This window comes from Camellia sinensis, chromosome 4, assembly GCF_055761805.1.
Source record: "Camellia sinensis isolate YWXY chromosome 4, ASM5576180v1, whole genome shotgun sequence".
In the NCBI taxonomy this organism is placed as follows: Eukaryota; Viridiplantae; Streptophyta; class Magnoliopsida; order Ericales; family Theaceae; genus Camellia; species Camellia sinensis.
The window spans coordinates 59,312,929-59,336,376 of record NC_138964.1 but is presented as its reverse complement, the minus strand read 5'-3'; the positions used below and the strand labels follow the sequence as shown (position 1 = coordinate 59,336,376).

General features: G+C 35.9%; 1 protein-coding gene and 2 pseudogenes across 4 annotated transcripts in view; 2 read left to right on the top strand and 1 right to left on the bottom strand.

Moving 5' to 3' along the window:
- The window catches only part of LOC114284345 (uncharacterized), a 33,138-nt gene extending 26,343 nt beyond the window's left edge, over positions 1–6,795 (bottom strand). The window contains exons 1-2 of one of the 2 annotated variants that reach the window (XM_028227242.2): positions 6,297–6,795; positions 772–795 (exon numbers count right to left, since the gene is read on the bottom strand). In XM_028227242.2, the coding sequence (XP_028083043.1) occupies positions 772–795; positions 6,297–6,492 (220 nt within the window). In that variant the 5' untranslated portion in view covers positions 6,493–6,795. The remainder of the gene's footprint in view (positions 1–771; positions 796–6,296) is intronic. The other variant, XM_082924992.1, reaches the window with a different exon arrangement.
- On the top strand, positions 1,137–2,597 carry LOC114315177 (plastidic glucose transporter 4 pseudogene; annotated as a pseudogene). Its single transcript, XR_014366603.1, has one exon. The product of XR_014366603.1 is annotated as a plastidic glucose transporter 4 pseudogene (transcript).
- Positions 6,796–18,301: 11,506 nt separating the features above from the next.
- LOC114284350 (uncharacterized) lies at positions 18,302–23,448 on the top strand (annotated as a pseudogene). The gene is made up of 8 exons (XR_014365891.1): positions 18,302–18,390; positions 19,435–19,582; positions 20,637–20,787; positions 21,098–21,175; positions 21,437–21,552; positions 21,760–21,839; positions 22,452–22,495; positions 22,746–23,448. The product of XR_014365891.1 is annotated as an uncharacterized LOC114284350 (transcript).

The following is a 23,448-nucleotide window of genomic DNA, read 5'->3' as shown; positions in this document are numbered from 1 at the left end:
AATTTATTAATAGCTGTTCTACATCAATTGCTCACTAAATATTTACTCTCCATCCTCTTCAATTTAGACCATTGGGAAATTGAAAGCTTCATGAGAATCAAATCTCCCAATGAGAGCTTTCCAAAGAGCATGGGGTGAACTAACACTAGCAGTACCACACCTATCTTGTTGAGGTAGTATCCAATTGCCAGTGTAGTGAACAAAAGAAAATCAAATTGAACCTCATGAAAAATCACATCTGTTATGTGTCCCCGCACGAGAGAAGACACCAATATTATAGTTTTTCATATACATGTTAAATAGATTACCACAAACAATATAGATTAAATATAATTAACAATAATTCTAACAGTGAGAAAATTAAAACCAGTTATGTAGCAATCAAACAAATTTCATGAGTCAATAGGCATACACGAGATAATACTTGCTTATTCTTATGATACGAGTAAAAAACAATATGAACAGATCTTGCCATGAGTAAAAAACAATAAGAGAATCTTACTCGGTGTCTTCGAATTTTAAACCCTCCAAATGCAACTTCAAAGTTTGAAAATACAGTACCATAACAGGCACACAATGTCAAGTAATATATGGGCACATAAAATAAATCAAAACTAAGAGATCATCCATTCAATAATTATTCACAAGGATGGAAGATCAAGAACCAGGTAATTAGCCTGTTCAATTTCTTAGAATAAAAAATTCATTGAAACTTGGGAAAAAAGAATATAAAGAGTAACCAATTAAAGAGTTTAGAGGGCGAACTCTAACCTGTAACAGAAAGATTTGCCAAGCCTGGATAGGAAGAATACAAAAACAAGTTAAGCCAGTAAGAGTTAGTACAAATGAACTCTCTAGTTTAACAAAAAAAAACAATGAACAAAAAACCACCAGATAGCACGAAGTAATAAATAAAAGAGGTAACTCATAATCTCCCAAGAAATTTCAAAAGCCAAACAGGTTTCAGAGACATAATGTAATAAGACAACATACTACTGAGCAGAAAAGAATCTGTTAAAACCTATCACCTACTTCACCCACTTAAACCTACTCCACTAAACCTAACCCACTACACCACTACCACCTCACCTACTCCACTAAACCTAACCCACTACACCACTACCACCTCCACTTCACCTACTCCTTACCTACTACATACTCACCCTCTTCTATATATAGGAATCATGAATCATTGTAATAAATATAACATTATATCAATCAATAATACAATCAATATCTATACAATTCTCTATTTCTCTTTATACATTAAAATTTCTACATGGTATCAGAGCAAGGTTGAGCCTAGCATTTTCGCTTCACCGGCGGGCGGCAGCCTTGCCTTGGCCGCCCGCCGGACCTCTCATCTCTCAACTGTTTCTGCATCACTTCCACTACGCCGCGAAGCACCGGATTCAGCTCCTGGATTCGGTTCAGGTAGAAGTCAACGAGCTGTCTTGATGTGAGCTTCTTGCCGTTTACTTGCTGGAATTGGAATTGGCATCTCATCTGCTATTGTGCCACTTTACATATCTGAGATCTCACCAACTGAAATTCGTGGCACACTTGGATCTGTCAACCAACTGTTTATCTGTATTGGGATTCTTGCAGCATTGGTGGCTGGGTTGCCCTTAGCAGGAAACCCTTTATGGTGGAGGTCAATGTTTGGTATTGCAATGATACCCTCTGTTTTATTGGCATTGGGAATGGCATTTTCTCCAGAAAACCCTCGGTGGCTTTATCAGCAAGGAAAAATTTCTCAAGCTGAAATGTCTATAAAAACTCTATTTGGAAAAGAAAAAGTTGCTAAGGTTATGAATGACTTAAGTGCAGCTAGTCAAGGTTCTTCAGAACCAGAAGCTGGTTGGTTTGATCTTTTTAGTAGCCGCTATTGGAAAGTTGTCAGTGTTGGTGCAGCACTTTTCTTGTTTCAACAGTTGACTGGAATAAATGCTGTTGTATATTATTCTACGTCTGTATTTCGCAGTGTTGGAATCGCATCTGATGTTGCAGCCAGTGCTCTCGTTGGGGCATCAAATGTTTTTGGTACAACAATAGCATCCTCTTTGATGGACAAACAAGGAAGGAAAAGTCTTTTAATGACAAGCTTTGCTGGAATGGCAGCTTCAATGCTATTGCTTTCCTTGTCACTCACTTGGACGGTCAGTGTGTGAGAAGTAAAAACAGAGAGCAGTGAGTCAAGCCTGAAGAAGTGTAAGACAGTAACCTGCACAGTTTCTATTTCAGCACAGAAAGCAAAGTCTCTCTCTCTTCCTTTTAATTAAGTGTTTAAACACCCTACACACCACCTCCACCCACATGGGTTGGTTCTCACTTTTCATCGTCAATATGTTCACACTCTCCTCCATTTGATTCCAAAATCCATTATTTTTATTTATTTTCTCCAAACCACTTTCCTTATTTCCCCCATCTTTCATTTTGATTTCAAATATATTTTTATTATTTCTTTCTTTATTTTTCTTTCACATTATTTTTAATCGTTTTCAAATTCCATTCATACCATCTAGCTTTGCACACCAAACCATATTTTATTCTTCTCAGGGATAAACCCCGATCACATTTTTACACACACACAAAAAAAAAAACAAAACAAACACAAAACGATTTGTTTTCTTTTCTGCAGACGGTCACCCACCGACCTCACTTCCTCTATTCTGCCGCCGGTCTTTTCTTCTTGCCTCCGTCCTGGGCGGCCCTTGACGGTGTTGCCTCCATGTTTCCCACTCCACTGGGCACGATCACTCCACCCTGCTCCTCCACTACAGCATATGGCGGACCTCCAAATCGGAACATAACGGTGGCCTTCCGCTTCAGCTCCTTATTTTCCGCCTTTAGCACACTTATCTCTGCTCGCGCATCCTTATACATGCGCTGGAGCAGAGCCAGTTGGGCGTTTAACTGCTGCACCTCATTTGTCCTACTCTGCAGCCGGTGCGACAAGTTTGTGACCGCAGTCATGGTTTCCACACATGACTTCAATGTATACTGATTGGCCTCAATATTCGTTTGCACTGCCATTTTTTGCTCCACCGACCGCATCGGAAAGTTCAACGGAGCAAAACCAGAGGTGTTTGGTTGAGGTTCACGGGCCACCGCACCAGTTATCTCTCTTGTTGACTCGTTGAGGTCAGGAAAGAGAGTGAGCAGACCACGGGAAGAAGAGGCCATGTTCTGGGTAGCTGAACGGGAAGAAGAGGCCATGTTTTTTGGGTTGCTGAGTGTTTCAGAGAAAGGTTGGTTACAGAATGGCAACAGAGTGTTCCAGAATCTCTTTCTCAGAAACGGAAGAGTTTTTTCAAAGGATTTTCGGCGGTTTCAGACTGGTTTGCACAGCCTCCGCCTCAACCTTGGTTAAATAGCTAAGGCCGACACGCCACCCTGTCGCTCACGTGCCTCGCCGCGTCTCCGGCTCACCTTTTGATGGCTCGACGCTTTCTGTCAGGCACGCCTTTTGATGAAGTGGGCGCGCCTTTTGAGGGCGCGACTTTTGAGGGCTCACTATATATATCCATATATATATATATTTGGGCAGCCTATATACACCATCATACAGTGTATTTTTTAAGGGTCCGACAAGACTCTGTAAACTGTCCCGACATTGATTCCGGTTAGCTCCTTCAAGGGTCCGACAAGACTCTGTAAACTGTCCCGACATTGATTCCGGTTAGCTCCTTCATGGGTCCGACAAGACTCTGTAAACTGTCCCGACATTGATTTCGGTTAGTTTCTACAAGGGTCCAGCAAGACTCCGTAAACTGTCACAACAACTATCACAATATTGTCTGCTACAACGGTCCGTCATGACCCCATAAACTGTCTTCTACATCGGTCTGACACAACCATCCAGTGTCCTCTGTCTCCTATCCTCTTTTCTTTTATGTATTCGTCTATTTTCTTGTTTTGTTACTCTCTCCAAACTCAAGTTGGCTAGTTCCTATCCCCCTTGAGTTTGCGGGGGGCTGTTAAAACCTATCACCTACTTCACCCACTTAAACCTACTCCACTAAACCTAACCCACTACACCACTACCACCTCACCTACTCCACTAAACCTAACCCACTACACCACTACCACCTCCACTTCACCTACTCCTTACCTACTACACACTCACCCTCTTCTATATATAGGAATCATGAATCATTGTAATAAATATAACATTATATCAATCAATAATACAATCAATATCTATACAATTCTCTATTTCTCTTTATACATTAAAATTTCTACAGAATCATTGATAACACACACAAAAGAAAGGAACTAACTACTCAGTTTAAACAAACAGAATTTGATTAACATATTTTCCACTATATTAAAACATCCAAAAGGAGATAGGTTACTGAGAGGTGAAATAAACGGGTATGCAAATGTGAAGGCACAAAAACTGTGGGGGCCACACGCACAAAGAAGCAGCAAGTGAAGAGGTTCATGTCATATTCATTGGCAATGTAAATTTATGAGGAAACGCGTCGGCAAGATTAATGAGGACTTCACCGGATCACATCACATGCACAAGGAATTAGAAGGTACATGAATTATTATTGATAAGAAATACGCTCTTAGTGGACATATTACAGGCATTTCTGGAGAAAACACAAATAACCCTATAATAAGTAAGAACATCAAATGTGATTCTGAAATTTGTGGAGCTGATCTTTGGTTTGGGGTGTGGATATCTCCTAAACCACCACTGTATACACGTGGACAATGATGTGTACCTTACATGTCAACTCAAATGACTTTGGCTGCCTCAGTTGTTTAACCATGCCAATCTCATCTTACTATCGTAGTTGTTGTACCATGACATTCTAATATGCCTAAGCCAGGAGGTAAGGCTTGAGTAATCCTAAGTTCTCAACAAAGCACCGCATGACCCTTGGTCTTGTGGCTTGGTGGTTAGAGATCGAGGTGTCACTCGGCGTGATACCCTGCAAGTGTCACCTCACCAGCTTAGGCCCATCTTACTGAGAGAGATATCGCACCATTGGGCTTACATATGGAGGTTCAGGGATCAAAACAAATCCTAGTGGAAATGATATGTTCCGACACATTTCCTAATAGAATTCCAAAATATTCAAAGAGGTTATTAAAGGGCAAGTGACCTACCTTCTATAGAAAACGGGGCCCTCCACACATCACAACATTATACACAAAGTACTCTAGAGAAGTCATCTCTGACCTCCATATTTTGAGCCCTTTACTCATGCCATAGTGCACCTCTCCCTCGCTCCCCCTATCAAATTGTTCTCTCTCTCGCTCAGAAATCCCCTTTATCCCCCGTATCAGTGACATGTACTGTTAGTCTGTCATTTTCCAGTGAAACACCTAACCCCCAATCCATACTACCTCCAGAAAGCTATTCAAAATATAGATCTTAGAATCTAGACAAATTAAAAATCCTTTGACAAGAGGTCCAATACCTTAATATGAGAGAGAGAGAGAGAGCCTAATTTGGGAACAAGAAAATATTTAGGGCTTGTAGCAAAGAGAAAGCCAAGCCAATTCTTAATGATTTTTTATTTATTTTTTAGCTCAGTAACACTAATCAAATACTTGCGTATCCATAAGAAAAGTAGCAAAAACATACAAAAAAACAAAAGACAAAAACAAGTTTGCTCATTTCTCTATTGTGATAAACAAGAATCTTAAGGAAAAAAGTTATTTCATGAAAATCGCAACTTAGTTTGATTCAAATGAAGACTTAGTGATTCAAACAACATGGTTCGATACGAAATCAATTATGGAGCATGTTAACATTTTTATTAACAAAGAAATTCCAAACTGGATACAGGCAATTCCTGGGTTTAACTGAACATAGGAAATTCTGAAACACCTCTATAGGCAAAAGCAGAGGTCTAACACCGGCAAGGAGAGCAAAGCAGATAACATAAAGCACAATAATAAAACCCAAAAAAATTCTTCTTCTTTTTTCAATCAATATAATACAACATACCAGAATGAATTCAAAAAGAGATCAAATATCCCGAAATAACCCAAACAACGAATCAAAAACCTTTGAAACATGAAACGAGTGCCCCTAATTTTCTTCCAATGATCATATAAACATAATAAATCAGAATCTGAAAAATAGTAAGAATCTAGAAATATGAAATGAGCACCTTTCAATTTCACTCTACACACCATAATGTCAAACTAAAATGATAATCAACAACTACCCACAAGGGAAAACAACAACAACAGCAACATACAGAGAACTATACATATGGAAATAGAAGCATATTTATGAATTGGAATACGTTGAGAAGAGGGAGATATACCAGGAGCAATCTTGAGAAGGGAGAGAGGAGGAGGACAATCACAAAGGCAAGGAGTGCAAGCAGGTGAAGAAGTGGGTCCCAACCTTAAACCCTTCTTGAACTTCCAATAAAGAGCAGGTCCACACACACACACAGCCGACACCACTGCGAATAACACCAAACAACCCCTTAAACACCTCCCTGATCTCCTTGGCATCTCCCCCCCTCTTCTCTCTCTCTCTCTCTCTCTCTGAGACTGTATTATGTGTGTGAGTAGTATCAAGAATGAGATCTAATGCATTTGGTAGTTGATCTTCCCAATTTTTAACTATTTTTTATTTTAGGGAAAATTATACTAATGCACCCTATGTTTTGCCCCTTTTATTATTTTAGCCCCTATATTTTTAATTAGTTCAAATTTAATTCTTAATTTTCAATTTTATATTAATTTGATCTAATTGGTAATAACAATAGCATTTTTGCGGGTTGTCCGCGGATTGTGATTTATACCGCACAAATTCAACTCGTCTGCCCAACTGATTAAAAAATATATATATATATATATATATATATATATATATATTTTTTTTATTCTTATCCTAGTACAAGCAAAGCAGTTCAAGAGTCACTTTTCATTCTTTTCTCATCTCTTACTGTCTCTTTCTTGGCAAAGCAAATAACGTTTATGTGTATATATTCATATTGATGTTGATTCTATTTTTCTTGAAAATAAAGATTGAACCCATCAAATGATATATATATATATATATAGATATAAATATAGATATGTATGTATGTTTTGGCCTATTGAAATAGAATATATGATAGTAGACAATTCCAAAAAATAAAAAACAAAAAAAAATCCAAAAAGAGAAGCCCAAAAAACATGAAAAAAGATACAAGCCTAACCCACTCAACCAATCCGTACCCACCCTCATAACCGATTAACTCACTTGCACAAACCGCAACACGCAATTTGGGCAGCTGTGAATCCATTTTTCATGGCTCGGACCCGCACAAAACTAGCCCTCAAGAAGCCCTATTTTTGACGGAAAATAATTACTGTTGATTAAATTAAGTTGAGTAAATTTATATTTTTATTCTTAAAATTATAACACATGTTACTTATGTATATATTTTTCATAAAAAATGTTAAGAGTTATAATTAATTGGACTAAATTAAGACAAAATTACAAATTTAAGATTAAAATTGAACTAATTAAAATCACAAAAATCAAAATGACACAAAAATCAAAGTGAAAGAATTATTGTCGTAATTTATCATTTGTTTTTTATATTTTAAAGAAACAAGTTCAATGCGTTCGCGTTGATGAGTTTTAAACAAAAAGGTCTTACGAGTTTTGAGTTTTGACACGGTTAAAGGGGAAATTATTCAATACTCCCGGAGCACCACGTGTCCATACTCCAAACCAATCACCAATCAGTTAGCCCCATGTTGTCCCCTCATCTCCAACATAAATCGTGGGCCCTTGTGTCTCTCCACCAATCAAAACATTATGGAGTACCACGTGTCCATACTCCGGGAGTACTGAATAATCACCCCGGTTAAAGACTATACAATCCTGTATAGTTACTTAATTGGCCCAACCCAAGCGTTTCATCATCTCGTATTCAAGTTTCGGCAGCATTTTCGCTGGATGACTTGACGACGACTTTTTTATAACTATATTTTAAATTTTATATATTTTTTTATATTTAATTACTCATAGCATCATTTTTAATACACAAATACAAATTTTATGGTGTATTTATAAAAAAATAAGAGTTAATAACAATTCACTTATAATTTTATGGGTAAATTACAAACACACCTCCTGAGATTTACTTAAATCACAAATTACTCTCTGTGATTCTAGAAATTATATTATGCCTCCTAAGATTTCTAATTTCATAACAAATAGGTCATTTTATTAATAAATTATCAAGTTAATTAATAATTTTTAATAATGTTAAAATTTTATTTCAATTAAAAATTCAGATAATTTTATTATTGTACAGGTAAACAGTTAGAAATTTTACTTTTTCAATTAATTATGTTAAATAAAAAATTCTGACAATGAGATATTTATAATTTTACAAACCACAGGGGGCAATTCATATTTTAAGCAAACTTCAAGAAGTATATTTGTAATTTACCCTAATTTCTATTGAGTTCACTTAAATGCATTATTGTTGAAAAAAAAAAAATGTATCAAAGAACTTTAATCATTTCATTCTTGAATTTTATATTTAAAAATATTCTCGCTGTAAAAATTTTCACAAATCAAATAATTAAAATTATCAAGTAGCATAATATTTTATTTGTGTAATCTCAATTTTGACTCCCACTAAATATTAATGTCACATTTTTATAAAATATTAAACTGGAGAGTGATTCTATTTATTCCACACACATTGCTCATCACACACTCCAATCTATAATTTATTTTATTACAATTGGGTAAATTACATTTACCTCTCCTGAGGTTTCTGACAAATACAGGGACCTCTCCTGTGGTTTGAAGTATTACAGTAACACCCCTTACTTTACCTGACAATGTCAAGATTCCCCCATTCCGTCTATTTTGCACAAACGACGTTAGTATCCAATAGAAAATGACCATGTGACCCTTGCTTTTGCTTGCAAAAAGACCGAAAAGCCCTTTGTTCACAAAATCCCTAATCAATACATTCACAATACAAATCGAATTGTTCAGAGAAAGAAGAGAGAGAGGGAGGCGATCGTCGTGAACCGATCGTCGATTGTGAAGAAAACGAAAAATCTTGAGGTTTTGAACCGATCGTCGTTGGCAGTACACAATGTAAAAGAGTTTCATCGGTGAGAAGTTGCTGTTATGGCTTCCAGGTAAGATTTCGAACTCTGTAAGCTTCGAATAGTGTTTTAAAATGTGTGTTGATGATTTTCGATTTTTTTTTCCATCTTTTTTCTTACAAATTTGTTTGTATTCTGTGTTTGATTTGATGAAATGTATGTGAAAATGGTTTTCTTCGAAAATATATATTTAGAGTTTATATTTTATTTGCAAAATTTCTGACTGGAAAAAAGGAATTTGTTGAATATTACTATAATAATAGTGTAATGTAGGGATTTAATATAAATTCCTGATTTTTTTGATTTTATTTATGAGATGTCTGTTTAGGGCTTTTATTTGATTTGCAATGTTTAGGGCTTTTATTTGATTTGCAAAATTTCTGATTCGAAAAAAATGAATTTGTTGAAAATTTATAAATTTCTAATTTTCTGGGTGTTATTCATGAGATGTATGTTTAGAATGAATTTCTGATTTGTTGGGTTTTACTTATGATTGTTTAATATTAGTATAATTATAGTGTAATTTAGGGATTTCTTCATGTTTTCATATTTTCTTCAGTTAATTGTTGAGTACTCAGTTAATTTTTACATCATTTTTCTTATTTTTCTTGTCAATTTGTCATTGTATGGGCTTGCTTATTTTATTTTATAATTGGTACATCATTATGATCACAGTATGGCTGCATTTCCTTATTTTGATTTAATCATCAACTACAAAGGAAAAGTGGGAAGAGTGTTTGATGTGGACCCAAATATGTATTGCTACATTGATGCCTTGAAGGATGTAACTGCAACAGTCATATCTCACATTTCTTGTAGTGAAGCAATAGCAATCACATTGCATTGTGATATGCCTGGTACTAACACAAGAAGATTAGTAGAAAATGATCTTAATGTGCTAGACATGTTTTATGTGCAAGGTAGGAGTAAAACAATTAACTTGTATGTAGACATAGAATATTCTATTGGAATGAGTGATAGTGGACATAAAAGTAATGTTGGAAATGAAAATCATGGAGTAGATGCTGTAGATGTAGAGCAAGACTACCATACTGTAGATGTAGATAAAGAGTACCATGAGGACAATGTTTATGGGTTTAGTGATGAGGATAGGGATTGGAATGCAACTGCTGAGGATGAAAACCAATCAGATGGCAATGAGATTTTGAGTGATGATGATAATGAGTGCTCAAGTGATGATGCTGAACTTAGTGATTACCAATCTGGTGATGATGAAGTGCCATATTCTACTATTGATGATGATTATGATGATGAAACAGACTGTCTAGATGATGAAGAGATGAGGTTTCCAGGCATGAAGTATGATGGTACCTACAATGGGAAAGAGCCATATATGAATCAAGATGGAGAAGTTGCATTGGAAGAAGGGATGATTTTTCCAGAAGTGAATACTTTCAGGGCTACATTGAGGGACTATACAGTGCAAACTGGTTTCAAGATAGTAAGAGACAAAAATGAGAAGTCTAGAGTAACAGCCCATTGTGCTGCTGAGGGCTGCCCTTGGAGAATTCATGCATCTCCACTTCCAGATGGGATCACCTACAAGATTAAAACCTTAGTACCTACTCACACATGTAGTAGGATGAACACAAACACTGAAGCTACATCAGCTTGGATTGCTAAAAAAATGGTTGAAAGTTTTAAGGACAATCCACACATGGGCTTAAATACCATGCAAATGAAACTGAATAAAATATTTAGGATTGAGGCTTCAAGAATGCAACTATATAGAGCCAACAGAAGGTGCAAGGAGGAGCTGGAGGGTGATCATGGGAGCCAATATGTGTTGTTGCCAACATATGGTAAGGAAATCAACAAAACAAACCCTGGCAGCTTGGTTATCATAAATTATGACATACCCTCTACCCCAGTTTCAGAAGATGGAGAACAACCAGACCCTACCATTCCTCAATATCCATTGTTCCAAAGAATTTTCATATCATTTGATGCAATGAAAGCAGGGTTCATTAATGGATGTAGGCCATTCATAGGGGTAGATGGTTGTCACTTGAAGGGTCCCTATGGTGGTGTTTTAATTTCAGCAGTTGCCTTAGATGGAAATAATGGCTTGTTTCCATTGGCATTGGTGGTAGTAGAGGGTGAATGCAAGGACAGTTGGTCTTTTTTTTTTGCACAACTTGAGAACAATCATAGAAGATACACTACCTTCTAGACCATGGACCATCATGTCTGATCAACAAAAGGTACTTTACTGACATATTCAACAACTACTTTACTTACATAATTACAAATGACTCTCTAATTTTAAACTTGTAATGGTTAGTAATGTTTCATTGTTTTTATATGCAGGGCCTTGATAAGATTGTGAGTGACATTATACCGGAGGCAACTCATAGAAGATGTTGCATGCTCTTATATAACAATTTTAGAGCCAAATTTCCTGATTTAATTTTGAGGAAGCAATTTTGGAGAGCAGCAAGGGCTTACAATCAGATGGAGTATGATCAGGCTATGCAAGCCATTAAGGACCTGAACAATGATGCTTTCATTTGGTTGCAGAAGGTTCCAGTTGAAGGAAGGTCTAGGCATGCATTTGATGGTAGGATTAGAAGTGATCACATCACAAATAACATGACAGAGTCCTTCAACAATTGGTTAGAAAATTTGAGAAGTCAGCCAATTTTAACTATGTTAGAGGGCATAAGTTGCAAGTTGATGGGTAAGTTTCAGATGAGGTACCAAAAGGCAATGCAATGGAAATCTAATGTCACATTGAATGTGAAGAAACAGCTTGAGGTCACACTGAAATGGTCAAGGACTTGCACAGTGGAGTATGAAGGAGGCAATGAGTATGAGGTGAAGGATAATGAGGGGGTTAATCACATTGTCCATATTGGGGCAATGACTTGTGTATGTAGACAGTGGGGAATATTTGGTCTTCCATGCAAGCATGCTGTGGCTGCAATTTCTCACAGTAGGTTAAACATAGAAGATTTTGTCCACCCTTACTATTCTAAGGCAACTTACTTGAGAGCCAATGGTGGAATGATACATCCCATCTTACACCATAGCATATGGACACTTATACCTGGGGACCCTTTACAACCCCCACCACTGAAAAGATTGCCAGGAAGGCCAAGGACTTCAAGAAAGAGGGTTGCTCATGAGCCACCAGCTGGAACAAGTCAGACCAAAAGGTCTAGTACCTTGAGATGCAAATGGTGCATGCAATTTGGACACAATAAGAGAACTTGCCAAAGAGGTCCAGTCAGGGGTGAAGCATCTGCTGTTGGTAGGGGCAGTGACAAAACTGATGGCACATCCAGTGGTACAAGCAGTGCCAAAACTGCTGGTAGGGGTAGTGGCAGATCTGTGAGTAGGGGCAGAGGTAGAAGCAATTCAAGTGGGCGAGGTAGTTCAGCTAAGAGGGGCAATGCAAGTGGTAGAGGCAATTCAAGTGGGAGGGACAGTTCAGCTGGGAGGGGAAATACGACTACGAGAGAAAGTTCAGCTGGAAAGGGAAGTTCAAGTGGGAGAGGCAAGGGCAAGGCCAACCATGCACAAGTGAGAGGCAAGGGCAAGGCCAACCATGCACAAGTAAGTTTTTTCTATTTGTTTTGACTTTTCATTTGTGATTTTTATTTGTTTTCTATCAATTTATGATATTGATATGCATATTTATTACCTTACTTTGGTTTTCAATTTAGGATATTCCAAGAGGGCCCCCCCCAATGCCTGCTGAATGTGTGACACAGGTCACACAACATCATGTTAGTTATGAACTTACTTATGAAGTTACAATGAAATTAGCTAAGCTGTTGATATTTGTTTGTTTGTGACACAGGTCAGACAACATCAATTTATTTGTTTGTTTGTTTGACTTTTTTTGCAGATGACTTAGCTAAGCTGTTGATATTTTGGGTACAAGGATTAACATAGGTTGAAGGTATAAAATATACGTTGCTTGACTGTATAGTTAGTTAGGATCATGTGCCACTTTTTTTGTATTTTTGTAGTGGACATGCAATGCTAAGAATAGCAATATGATGATGTGGCCATTTTTGTTTTTTTGTAGTGGCCATGAAGTATTTTATAAATGATGATGTAACTGAACATATCTTATAGGAATGATGTAAGTAAACTATTTGAACATATTTGACAACAATCATGATGTAATTAAACAGGTGCATATTTATGGAATGGTTTTACTTGATGTTTAGATGATGTAATGGAATGGTTTTTATGTTTACAGGTCATTATGTTAGTCAAATGAGATGTGCATATTTACATAATGCTGAAATAACTTCATCCTATTTATATATGGTCCATTACAAAACATACTGCATTACAAACATAAGGTCTATTACAAAATATTACAAAAGGGCCATTACAGAAGGGCCATTACAACAGGGCCATTACAAAAGGGCCATTACAAGGCTATTACAAAACATTAGGTAAATCATTACCATTACATTTTTAGAGCAACCATTAGGGAAATCAAACACATCACAAAATTCATGATCATTATCATCTTTACAAACCCCATGTTTGCTTCAAGTACTTGCATCCTTGTTTGCATAGCCCCCATTTGGTTCATTAAATTCATTGCAGGACTTTCTTCTTCATAAGATAAAGTGTGTCTGTTAACAGTTGTTTGAGTGTCTTCCATCATCATTTCTTCTCCAATAGATGAGTTTACTGGTTTGCACCACTCCCAGAATCCGCATTTCCCATTTGGGCATAAATAATACAATTTGCCTCTGTTTTTTTTCAGATTCAGTGACTTTAATTGTTGCTTTGCTCCCACAGTAACAGATCTTGCTTCTATATTTCATCACCCCTCCTCCATTACTTGATGATGATATATCCATCTAATGAACCTACATTCATGAAATGTGAGAGTTATAATGCATTTTCAGGACATATATATTGATGGGACATACTTGTGTTTGTGCTTCATTTCTCAATAATGGGTCATAGTTATAATGCATTTTCAAATGCAATTTTTTTTTTTTTTAAATAGTTAATGTGAGTGGGAACATATGTGTTGTGCTTGTGCTTCATTTCTCAATAATGGATCATAGTTATAATGCATTTTCATATGCAAATTTTATTTTTTTTTAAATAGTTAATGTGACTGGGAGCATACCTGTGTTGTGCTTGGCCCTTTCTTCTTTTTGTTGTTCTTTAGTTTTGGTTGCCTTTGTAAATTTTTCTTTTTCACTTGGATTTACTGAAGCTGGAGACTCTAGCAATTGCTATACATAGATGGGTTGAGGGTACACTACAAGAATTTACACAATTGCCGACCATTTTTGCCGACCAAAAATTCTTTGGTCGCAAAAAAATGACATTTGGCGACCAAATATTAATTAGTCGCGAATGATCATTATTTTTGGCGACCAAATATTATTGATCGCAAAAGGTTATATTTTGGCGACCAAAAATGAGTTGGTCGCAGAAAGTGGTATACTTTTGCCGACCAATTACAAATTTGGTCGCGGAAGGTCACATATTTTTTGGCGACCAAAAATTTGGTCGCCAAAAACTTATTTTCAGCAACCAAAAAAACTAGTCGCCAAATGTTGTACTTTTAGCGACTAATATTTTAGTCCCCGTTGATTGAGATTTGGCGACTAAAAAAATTTGTCGGCGAAAGTACCTCTTTTGCGACCAATATGGTCTTTTGGTCGCCAAAAATTTGGGAGGAAAATTTGAAACGTGGAAGACATAATAAAAAAATTCGCTTGCTCTCCCTCTCCCTCTCTCTCACCGTTGCCCACAATGTATTCTCTATCTCTCTCTTTGCTCTCTGTCTATTTCTCTTTCTCCTTGACATTCACATAAACACAAACCCTAGGCCACCATTCAAAATCATTACCACCAAAAATGTCTCACACCATGGTCGTGTCGCTCTGTTTCCCTACTGTGAGGTCGGCGGCGAACTAGCCAAAGTAGAGAGCAAACACGAAGAAGGCGCTAACACGAAACAAAACAGGAGCAGCGGCGGAGCAGCAATGGGTTTGGCGGAGAGAGGAAGGATGTTCAGTGGTAGTGTGTCGAGCCGCCTACACTCTACGATTGCTAATCCTCTCAATCTCAGACCTCTTGCATCAGATAAACACGCTCTCTCTCTCTCTCTCTCTTGTTTCCCTAATTTCAAACCCTAACTATAATTTTCAACTTCTCAGATCTTTGCCCCTTCATTGTCCAACCTCACCATCTCGTTTTTCAAAAAACATTTTAATTTCGTTATTGGTATTGTGGTGAAGTTCTTATTCTCTCTCTCTCTCTCTATATATATATATATATATATATATAGTGTGTGTGTGTGCGCTTGTGTGTTTGGTCTATCCTTACCAGGTACATATATAGTGTGTGCTTGTGTGTTTGGCCTCTCCTTACCAGGTATTGATGAACTCTACATCTATATATATACACACACACACAATAGAGTGTTTGTATGTATCAATGATAGTAGTCATATGGTCTCTCCTTAGTGTTTGGCATGCCTATAAGGTGTTTGTTTTTTGGTCTATGTTAAAATGTTTGGAGGAAAGAAAGAAAGAAAACCGCATTGAATATCTAATTTACGATCTCTGTCTCTTTTGGGTAGGGAAGGGGAAAAGGACGTCATGGAATTTGATTCTGTCGGCGTTGATGTGGTTGGTTTGGGGTGAAAGGAACCAACCAAAAAATGGAACAAAAAATATGTTGAAGGCTGGAGACAATGTAACGCCCTCAAAATAATAACATTAAAATCCATCAACTTAGACATGCATTGGTATAAAAGATAAATATTATTCTATTCATCAGAGTAGTTCCTTATAAAAGTATTACATGTTAACAACAAAGGCAGATGCCCTACGGGCTTACAACTTTCCAAGTTAACACTTGGTTACAAAAAGAAGAGTGCTAACTCAATACATATTAAGCCCTTGGCTTGAATTTACATGTAATACATCAAAAGAAAGTAAACAAAACAATCTGCCTGCCTCTAGCCTCCCAAGTTATGTCCTTGGAGGTGGCATGCTGCCTGTACCTGAAAATGATATCCCATAAAGGGTGAGCCACAACCCAGTAGAAATACACTAAACCAGCCATGAACAATGACTAAAAGATTAGCAGTTGATAGATGGTCAACACAGATACATCCACTTATATCACATTTTGATTTCATGACGTTAAGTCCATGTTACATTTCATTTTCATGTCTTTTCCGACTTTGAGTTTGAAAACAAGGCTCAACACCTAGCCAAATAACTTAATGAGATTTAGACTCATCTTTAAAACACTTTCAAAATTCATGAGGGATACACATTTTAATGTTGTATCAACATAACATAGATTCACTTCTATACTTTACAATTGATAACGATATACATTTTAATGCTATATCAAATCAATTCAGACACTTCCATAAGTCTCAAATAATACACATTGGCCCTGTTTGGTAGAGCTGTGGGAAAGTGCTTATAGCTTATGCCTAAACAGCTTATAGCTTATAACTTTCAGCTTAAGCTGATTTCCAGCTTATTCTTAAAGCATCTCCTGCCCCACTTAAAGAATAAGCTGTTTTCTGACTTCCACAAAGCTATAAGCTATAAGCTATAAGCTAAACCAAACACATCAAAATAGCTTAAATTAAGCTGAAAGCTGAAATAAGCTGAAATTAAGCTGTACCAAACAGGGCAATTGTAGTGCTGTATTAATGAAACAAAAACACTTCTCATTCGCAGCCTGATACACATTGTAGTGCTGTATCAATGTCACACAAAATCCAGTTTAGAGGTCCATCCCCTATCTTTCCCTAAATCGTGGAGTACATCCCACATCTCCTCCCACATAATATATGTATATAAACATAGATCATATACAATCAATCAATACATAGAATTTATGTATTATTCCACTTGCTATATTCAATAGCATACTCAATCGATTAGTTTTAGTTTGCCTAATCATCATGCAGTGTCTACAACAATCAAGACTATCCTCCACCGATGGCCCAAAGCAGTTACTTCTATACTAAAAATAAATGCACCAAATGGATATATAATCAACATTTCAACTAGGTGAGCAATAAACGAATCAAACTACACCATTTAATCCCAAACACCTCCAATTCCAACATTCTCAACTTAATTCCTCTTTTCTTCAAATTAATTATACCAATTAATTCATCAATGTAATTAGAGCATTTCCCTTAATTAACATCATAACCCTAAGGTTCCATTTTTACCAATAGACCAATATTGATCACATTTCTCTATGCCAAACATGCATATACGTTTATATAAACAAAACCCCAACTTTTGTAAAATTACACAAAGGCCCAAACTTTCTCAAAATTACCCAACAACCCCCAACTCATCAAAATACTAAAATTCAAAGACAAAACTCATGAGAAGGAGTAGGATATCCCTACCTCGAAGTTAGAGCTCAAACGGAGAAGGAGAAGAAAGTGAAAATGCTCCAAACACTACGATTCTCGGATCAACACGAAGCCCTTGACGATCAACACACTTTTTACAAAGGCCGGAGAATAAAGAGACACTCTAACTAGATCAAACCCTAGAGAGAATGGAGTTTCTAGAGAGAAGAGCTCTCAGAATAGCATTTTAGAAAGTAAGAGAGAGAGAGAAAAAAAGTAAAAAGTGATTTTAAAATGCCCAGCTGCCAACTGATATACGACATTCCAGCTCGAGCGGAGAACACAACGCTCGAGCGTCAAGAACAAAAAACTAGGTACGCTCGAGCGCAAGAAGGCTCGCTCGAGCGCCAAGATACAAGAATAAAGTACATCTGCTTGAGCGCGAAAACCAGTCCGCTCGAGCGTAGATTTTCCCCTCCCAGAACTTACACCAAAAAGTACTACCCGCTCGAGCGCCAGAGTACCCGCTCGAGCGCTACCGCTCGAGCGTAAAGAAACCTGCTCGAGCGTAAAAATCACACCTGCAGAAGTTTTGCAGGGACACGAAAAACTGGGAGTGTGTAATCTCCGCTCGAGCGCAACAAGTCCCGCTCGAGCGGAACGACCAAAAACCTGGCAACAAGATTTTTAGACCAAGGTTCAACCCATCTGTTCGAAACAAGCCCAACACATCCTATAACTCAAACAAATGGAATTAAAGGACGACAACAAGATAGATACAATTACCAACTCCACAGAACCGAGTCCGGAATACAACAGAACAGTAAAGGGACAACCATGATCGCTATAGACAAGAAAGCAAAGACTTCTGAAGTAGCAAGGGAAGCTTCTTTGGATCCTCTGGCACAGAAGCTCCAACAACAAAGGTGATGGTTTGTTTCCTGCTTAGCTTAAGAAAAAGAAGTTGCAATACATCACATTTATATAACATAGTTTAACAATATTAATTACAATATGCTGCATTCTTTCCTTAAGTAGTAAAAACAATGCTTAAAAAATTCATTATATAGTTATGTCAACTATTAGGAACAGCAGTTTGATTTTGTCTTTCCAGATCCATTGCATGGGGGACAATTTATGTAGTTATGCTTAAATAATTCATTTATGTAGTTGTGTCTTAATATTTTTATTTCCTTTTTTCTTATTATTGCAATAAATCAAGGCCAAGGTTCTGATTCTGTAGTGCTTAAATGGTCTTTGTTATATATCATGAGATGCCAATCGTACATGTTTATCAAATTGAGTTTGGATTTCAAATGAAATTCTGAATTTTTTTTGGTATGATGTTGACTGTTCCGTTAAGTTTATCACATAGTGCTCCTTGCATATGAATTGTGCACTTGAAATATTAGTTTGGTAATTGTTATATTTAACAAGTACTTAAATCGGTTCTAGCAATTTAGCATCTTTGTACATCTCTTATATAAACAACATCACATGGAGCCACTTGCTGACAAATTGTGAACTCGAAATGTTCTCCTGGAATTCATTATTGGGAATTATTTTGTTTGGTTTTAGCCAATGATAATTCTTAATTGTTCTTTTATGTTAATGAGTTGCTGATAGATTGTGAACTCGAAATGTTCTCCTGGAATTCGTTATTGGGAATTATTTTGTTTGGTTTTAGCCATTGATAATTCTTAATTGTTCTTTTTATGTTAATGAGTTGCGACAATGCTTACACTATTATGTAAATCATTGTTTTCTTTGTCAGTTCATGTTTCTGAACTCCATTATTTTGAGCAGTAGTGTGTTTTTGTACATCCACATAATGTTGCCATTTTCATTTCTTCACCATTCATTTCTGTTTTCACGAGTTTGGAAGTTGAGAAGTCTAAATTTTCCGTGGTTGGCATTATTTCTTGTAACAATGTGTCTAATGTTTTGTACCATTGCTTCTCTTATTACAGAATTGCTGACGAGGGCAATCCTAAATCCAGTGAAGAACTATTTACAGAGAGTGGCAATGAGAAGTCCCTTGACAACTTAATTCCCAAGTCTGAAACCGACTTCTTAGAATATGCTAACCTCATTTCTCAAAAATTGCACCAATATGAGGTATCTTTAATTCCCAAGTTAGGGCCGACCCTGAATGTGATATAATCTAACCAAAAAGTACATGATAGAATATCTCTAAGGTAAAAGATCATTTAAATTATATAGAGCATTCAAGAACCTTATTTTTTATTTTGTTTCTCTGAAAAGTACTTTTTAAATGGCAAGTTGGCATTCCAATGATGGCAACTGTCTTGGTTTACTATTTTTTTTTTTGTTGTCGTTGTTGGTTTCCTTCCATTTTTATTTTATTTTCTTTTATTATTATTTTTTTCTAGGCTCGTTTTAGCATTGATTTTACTTTTGTTGTTGTCAATTATCATTGAAAAAATTCCTTTTAGCATTGATAATGTCATGACTGTATTGTCAATCATGGGCCTCTGAATTAGATGGAAGACTCTATGAGGTAATTCAGTTAAAGGGGATATCAAACACCCTGTGATTACTGTATTAGTTTGTTATACTATTTGAATTAAGTGGAAAGGGAATATAATGCAACAAGACTGCGTCTTGGTTTTAACAACATTGACTTCTATGATTTATGAGTGTCTTTTGCACTTGTGCATACTTACATCTAAGCCTAACTGATGAGTTGTGCAGAATACCGGGGAATGTGTAAAGTTTATGGATTTTTGTTTGAACTAAAAATTTGTAATTCTGGTAATTTGACATTTGTGTAGATTTTCCCTTCAATAACTAAGTAAATTGTGCATTTGATGGCATGACCTTCATTAAGGCTTGCCATTCGTAGGATGGATTTTTGTTTGATGGCTATCTTAACTTTACGTATTTTTTTTTATGATTTGAATTTTTAAATTTTTTAAGATTAGGGTGATGTGGGAATTCGTCAAAGCATGGGCAATTAAGCTTTTTCTTCTCTCAAGCTTCAATGGTGCCACTTATAGTCTTTTGTGCTTGTTTGAAGTTTCAATATTAGATTGACCTCTTCAAATACAAAACATGGTTAGATATGAAATATAAATAATTTTATGCTTATATTTTTGACAAATTTAATTTGGGGATAGCAATTTTTGAGTATACTATACTTGATTGACAGGGAGTGCACTTGCATGTTGTGGGAGTATGTGATAGTAAAGCATTACTTGTTGCATCAGATGTGCTCACAACGAAGTTGGATGATACCTCTCTGACAGAAGTTTGCCAGGTCAAGTTGAAAGGCTCTTCTCTATTGACACTTGGTAATTCAGGTAATTCCATTTTGTTTTGTTTTTTGTTTTTTGCTTTTTCTTAATATATAATTAAAAATAAATAAATAGCAATGAGTATGGAATACTATTTTATGGCTTCTTTTATTTAGGCTTATAGAAAGAATTATTTGAAGAATAAATTTTTGTCTGATCTTTGACCTTTTCTTATATGTATATGTAATTGGTGTTTTATAAATGATATATTAGCATACTAACAACAAAAAACTGAAAAGGCTCAAACTAGTGCTATTGGCTTATCAAAGCCAATCAACATGCTTACACTTCTTGTTATTGTCGGGTACTTGTGTAGGTCAATGCAAGGTATTTTCAAACCCTGAAGCTATGGGAAAAATCATCGACGTTACAACTCTTCTGGGTGGATTTACAGGTTTGTGCACATTTGAGCTGTAATGTTGGTTCTCTTGTTGTGTGTTTGAACGTTACCAAACTTTTAGAGATGGTGTTGCATAAGGTGGTGACATAGCAGTTTATCTTCCCAGCATGTGTTCTATTTGCTATCCCATGTGAACTTAAAAAAGAAGTGCCAGCATTCAACTTTATCTCCATATATCTTGAGCTAGAGTTTGTACATCATAATTTCAGCCTCAGATCAGTCTGGAATGATTGCAAGAAATAATTGTTGCAACAGGTTTGGCATTCATTGATTGCTCTGCCAGTTCTGAGCCTATTGGAGTGCTAAACCGAATGGTAGATTTGGGTTGTTGTGTTGTGATGGCCAATAAGAAACCTCTTACTTCTTCAATGGTAACTAATCCTTTTATGTATTTCTTACGCACCCTAGTTTGTTAATGGATGCCTTTTGATGTTTCTGTTTGTGATAAAGGTAATGATAGTATGTGGTTGCTGTTTGATTGTTCTGCTTACCATGACAAATTGTGGGGAAAAATTTCATATAATATTTCATCTGCTTTCTGTTGTCTGAAGAAAAGTTATTTTTTGTCTGGATTGCAGGAAGATTATGATAAGTTGCTTGCATATCCACGTCGCATTCGACACGAGTCAACTGTGAGTGTGCTTTTTACTTGGTTGGTGTAGATAGAAGTGCTTTTACACCTTGGAACATAGATAACATATGAATGTGATGGTCGGAGACTATTGTTGTGCAATAGTGAGTGGACAGATGATTATGACTTGCAGATCAAAACTGAAATTTTTGCTAATCTCTTCTTTGTCTTTTAGAGCTAATATTCAAGACTGAAATTGTGATTCAGTTGATGAAATTATACTAAATTGAAATACATTGTTGCATTCTTTCACATATTACTGCAATTACGAACCAGTTAAGATGTATAAAGTCTCTTAATGTAGGTTTAAATATTTCAACTTGTATGCTTTCTGTTTGATGTAGAGATGGGTCTGCCAATATTAGCATTCAACCAGTTATGACTTATGAATGTTTTCCATACACTGTTTGTAAGCTGTTTGTAATAAATTGGAAGTGGTTTTGGTGGTACTTGGAAGACACTATTTGTAATAAATTGGAAACCTCTTTACGGAGTCTTGTTTTTAATATAAACTCTTCTAAATAGTTTTGGCCAATTAGTTGTTTCATTTGGGAAAAACCATTTATCTTGAGTTGATCTTGCTCCCTAAACCTGCTTCTGCTTCTCCTATAACTATAAAAATTTCATTGTTTCTGTTAGTTTTTGTTTATAAAAATTGAGCTTGATAGGATTAATCATTTATAGTCTGCATAATTTCATGCTGTGATATTTAATAAAAAATAATAATTTCATGCTATGACAACTAGCAGGTTGGTGCTGGCCTCCCTGTTATAGCATCCTTAAATTGTATATTTTCATCTGGAGATCCCGTGCACCATATCATTGGGGGCTTAGGTGGTATAGCATTTATTTTTATTTTTTTATTTTTTTTTGAAATGTCTTATTTCTTCTTCATGCTTGCTTGCATATATCGAACATGCTTTGTTTTTTAAGTTGTAATTTTATCATTTTGTTTCATATCCTTGTATGTGAATAGGTACGCTGGGTTATGTAATGAGCAAGGTAGAAGATGGAAAGCCATTCAGCCAAGTTGTCAAATCTGCTAAAAGCCTTGGTTACACTGAACCAGGTTTAATAATTTATGATGTTACCATTTTAATAAATCAGTTTAGCTGAATTTTAGGATTCTTCTTGGTATAGAAAAGCCATATATAAATAATTAGTGATATGGGTCCAAATCGTCAATTATAAGGTCTTTTTTACCTTGACTGTTTGTCTATTCCTATTATTCGTTTCCATTTTTTGTTGAAAAGAAAAAGGCAAGACAATGAAAACTGTGAGCTTAATTCAAAATTCCTATGGCATTTTATTAGTATTAGATTAATGAATTTATTTGTTTCTTAAACTTTTTGACAGAAAGCATATATTCTGTAAGAATTTTGTGTTATACATTACTTTGATATCTATATATGATGCTTGGTCATTTCTTGTTTGTTTGTTTGTTTCTTGAAATTTTTGTTCTCTATTGAAGGATTTCTGCTACCATATATCTTTTTTTTGCCATTAGTTTCTAATTTGTTATAGGAAGGTGAGTGACTTTCGACCATTGTACAAATGAATGTGATTTTTTTTTTTTTGGGAGTTTTCCCTGATTATGGTTAAGGAATTTTGTTTTCTATTATTATTTTTAAGGAAA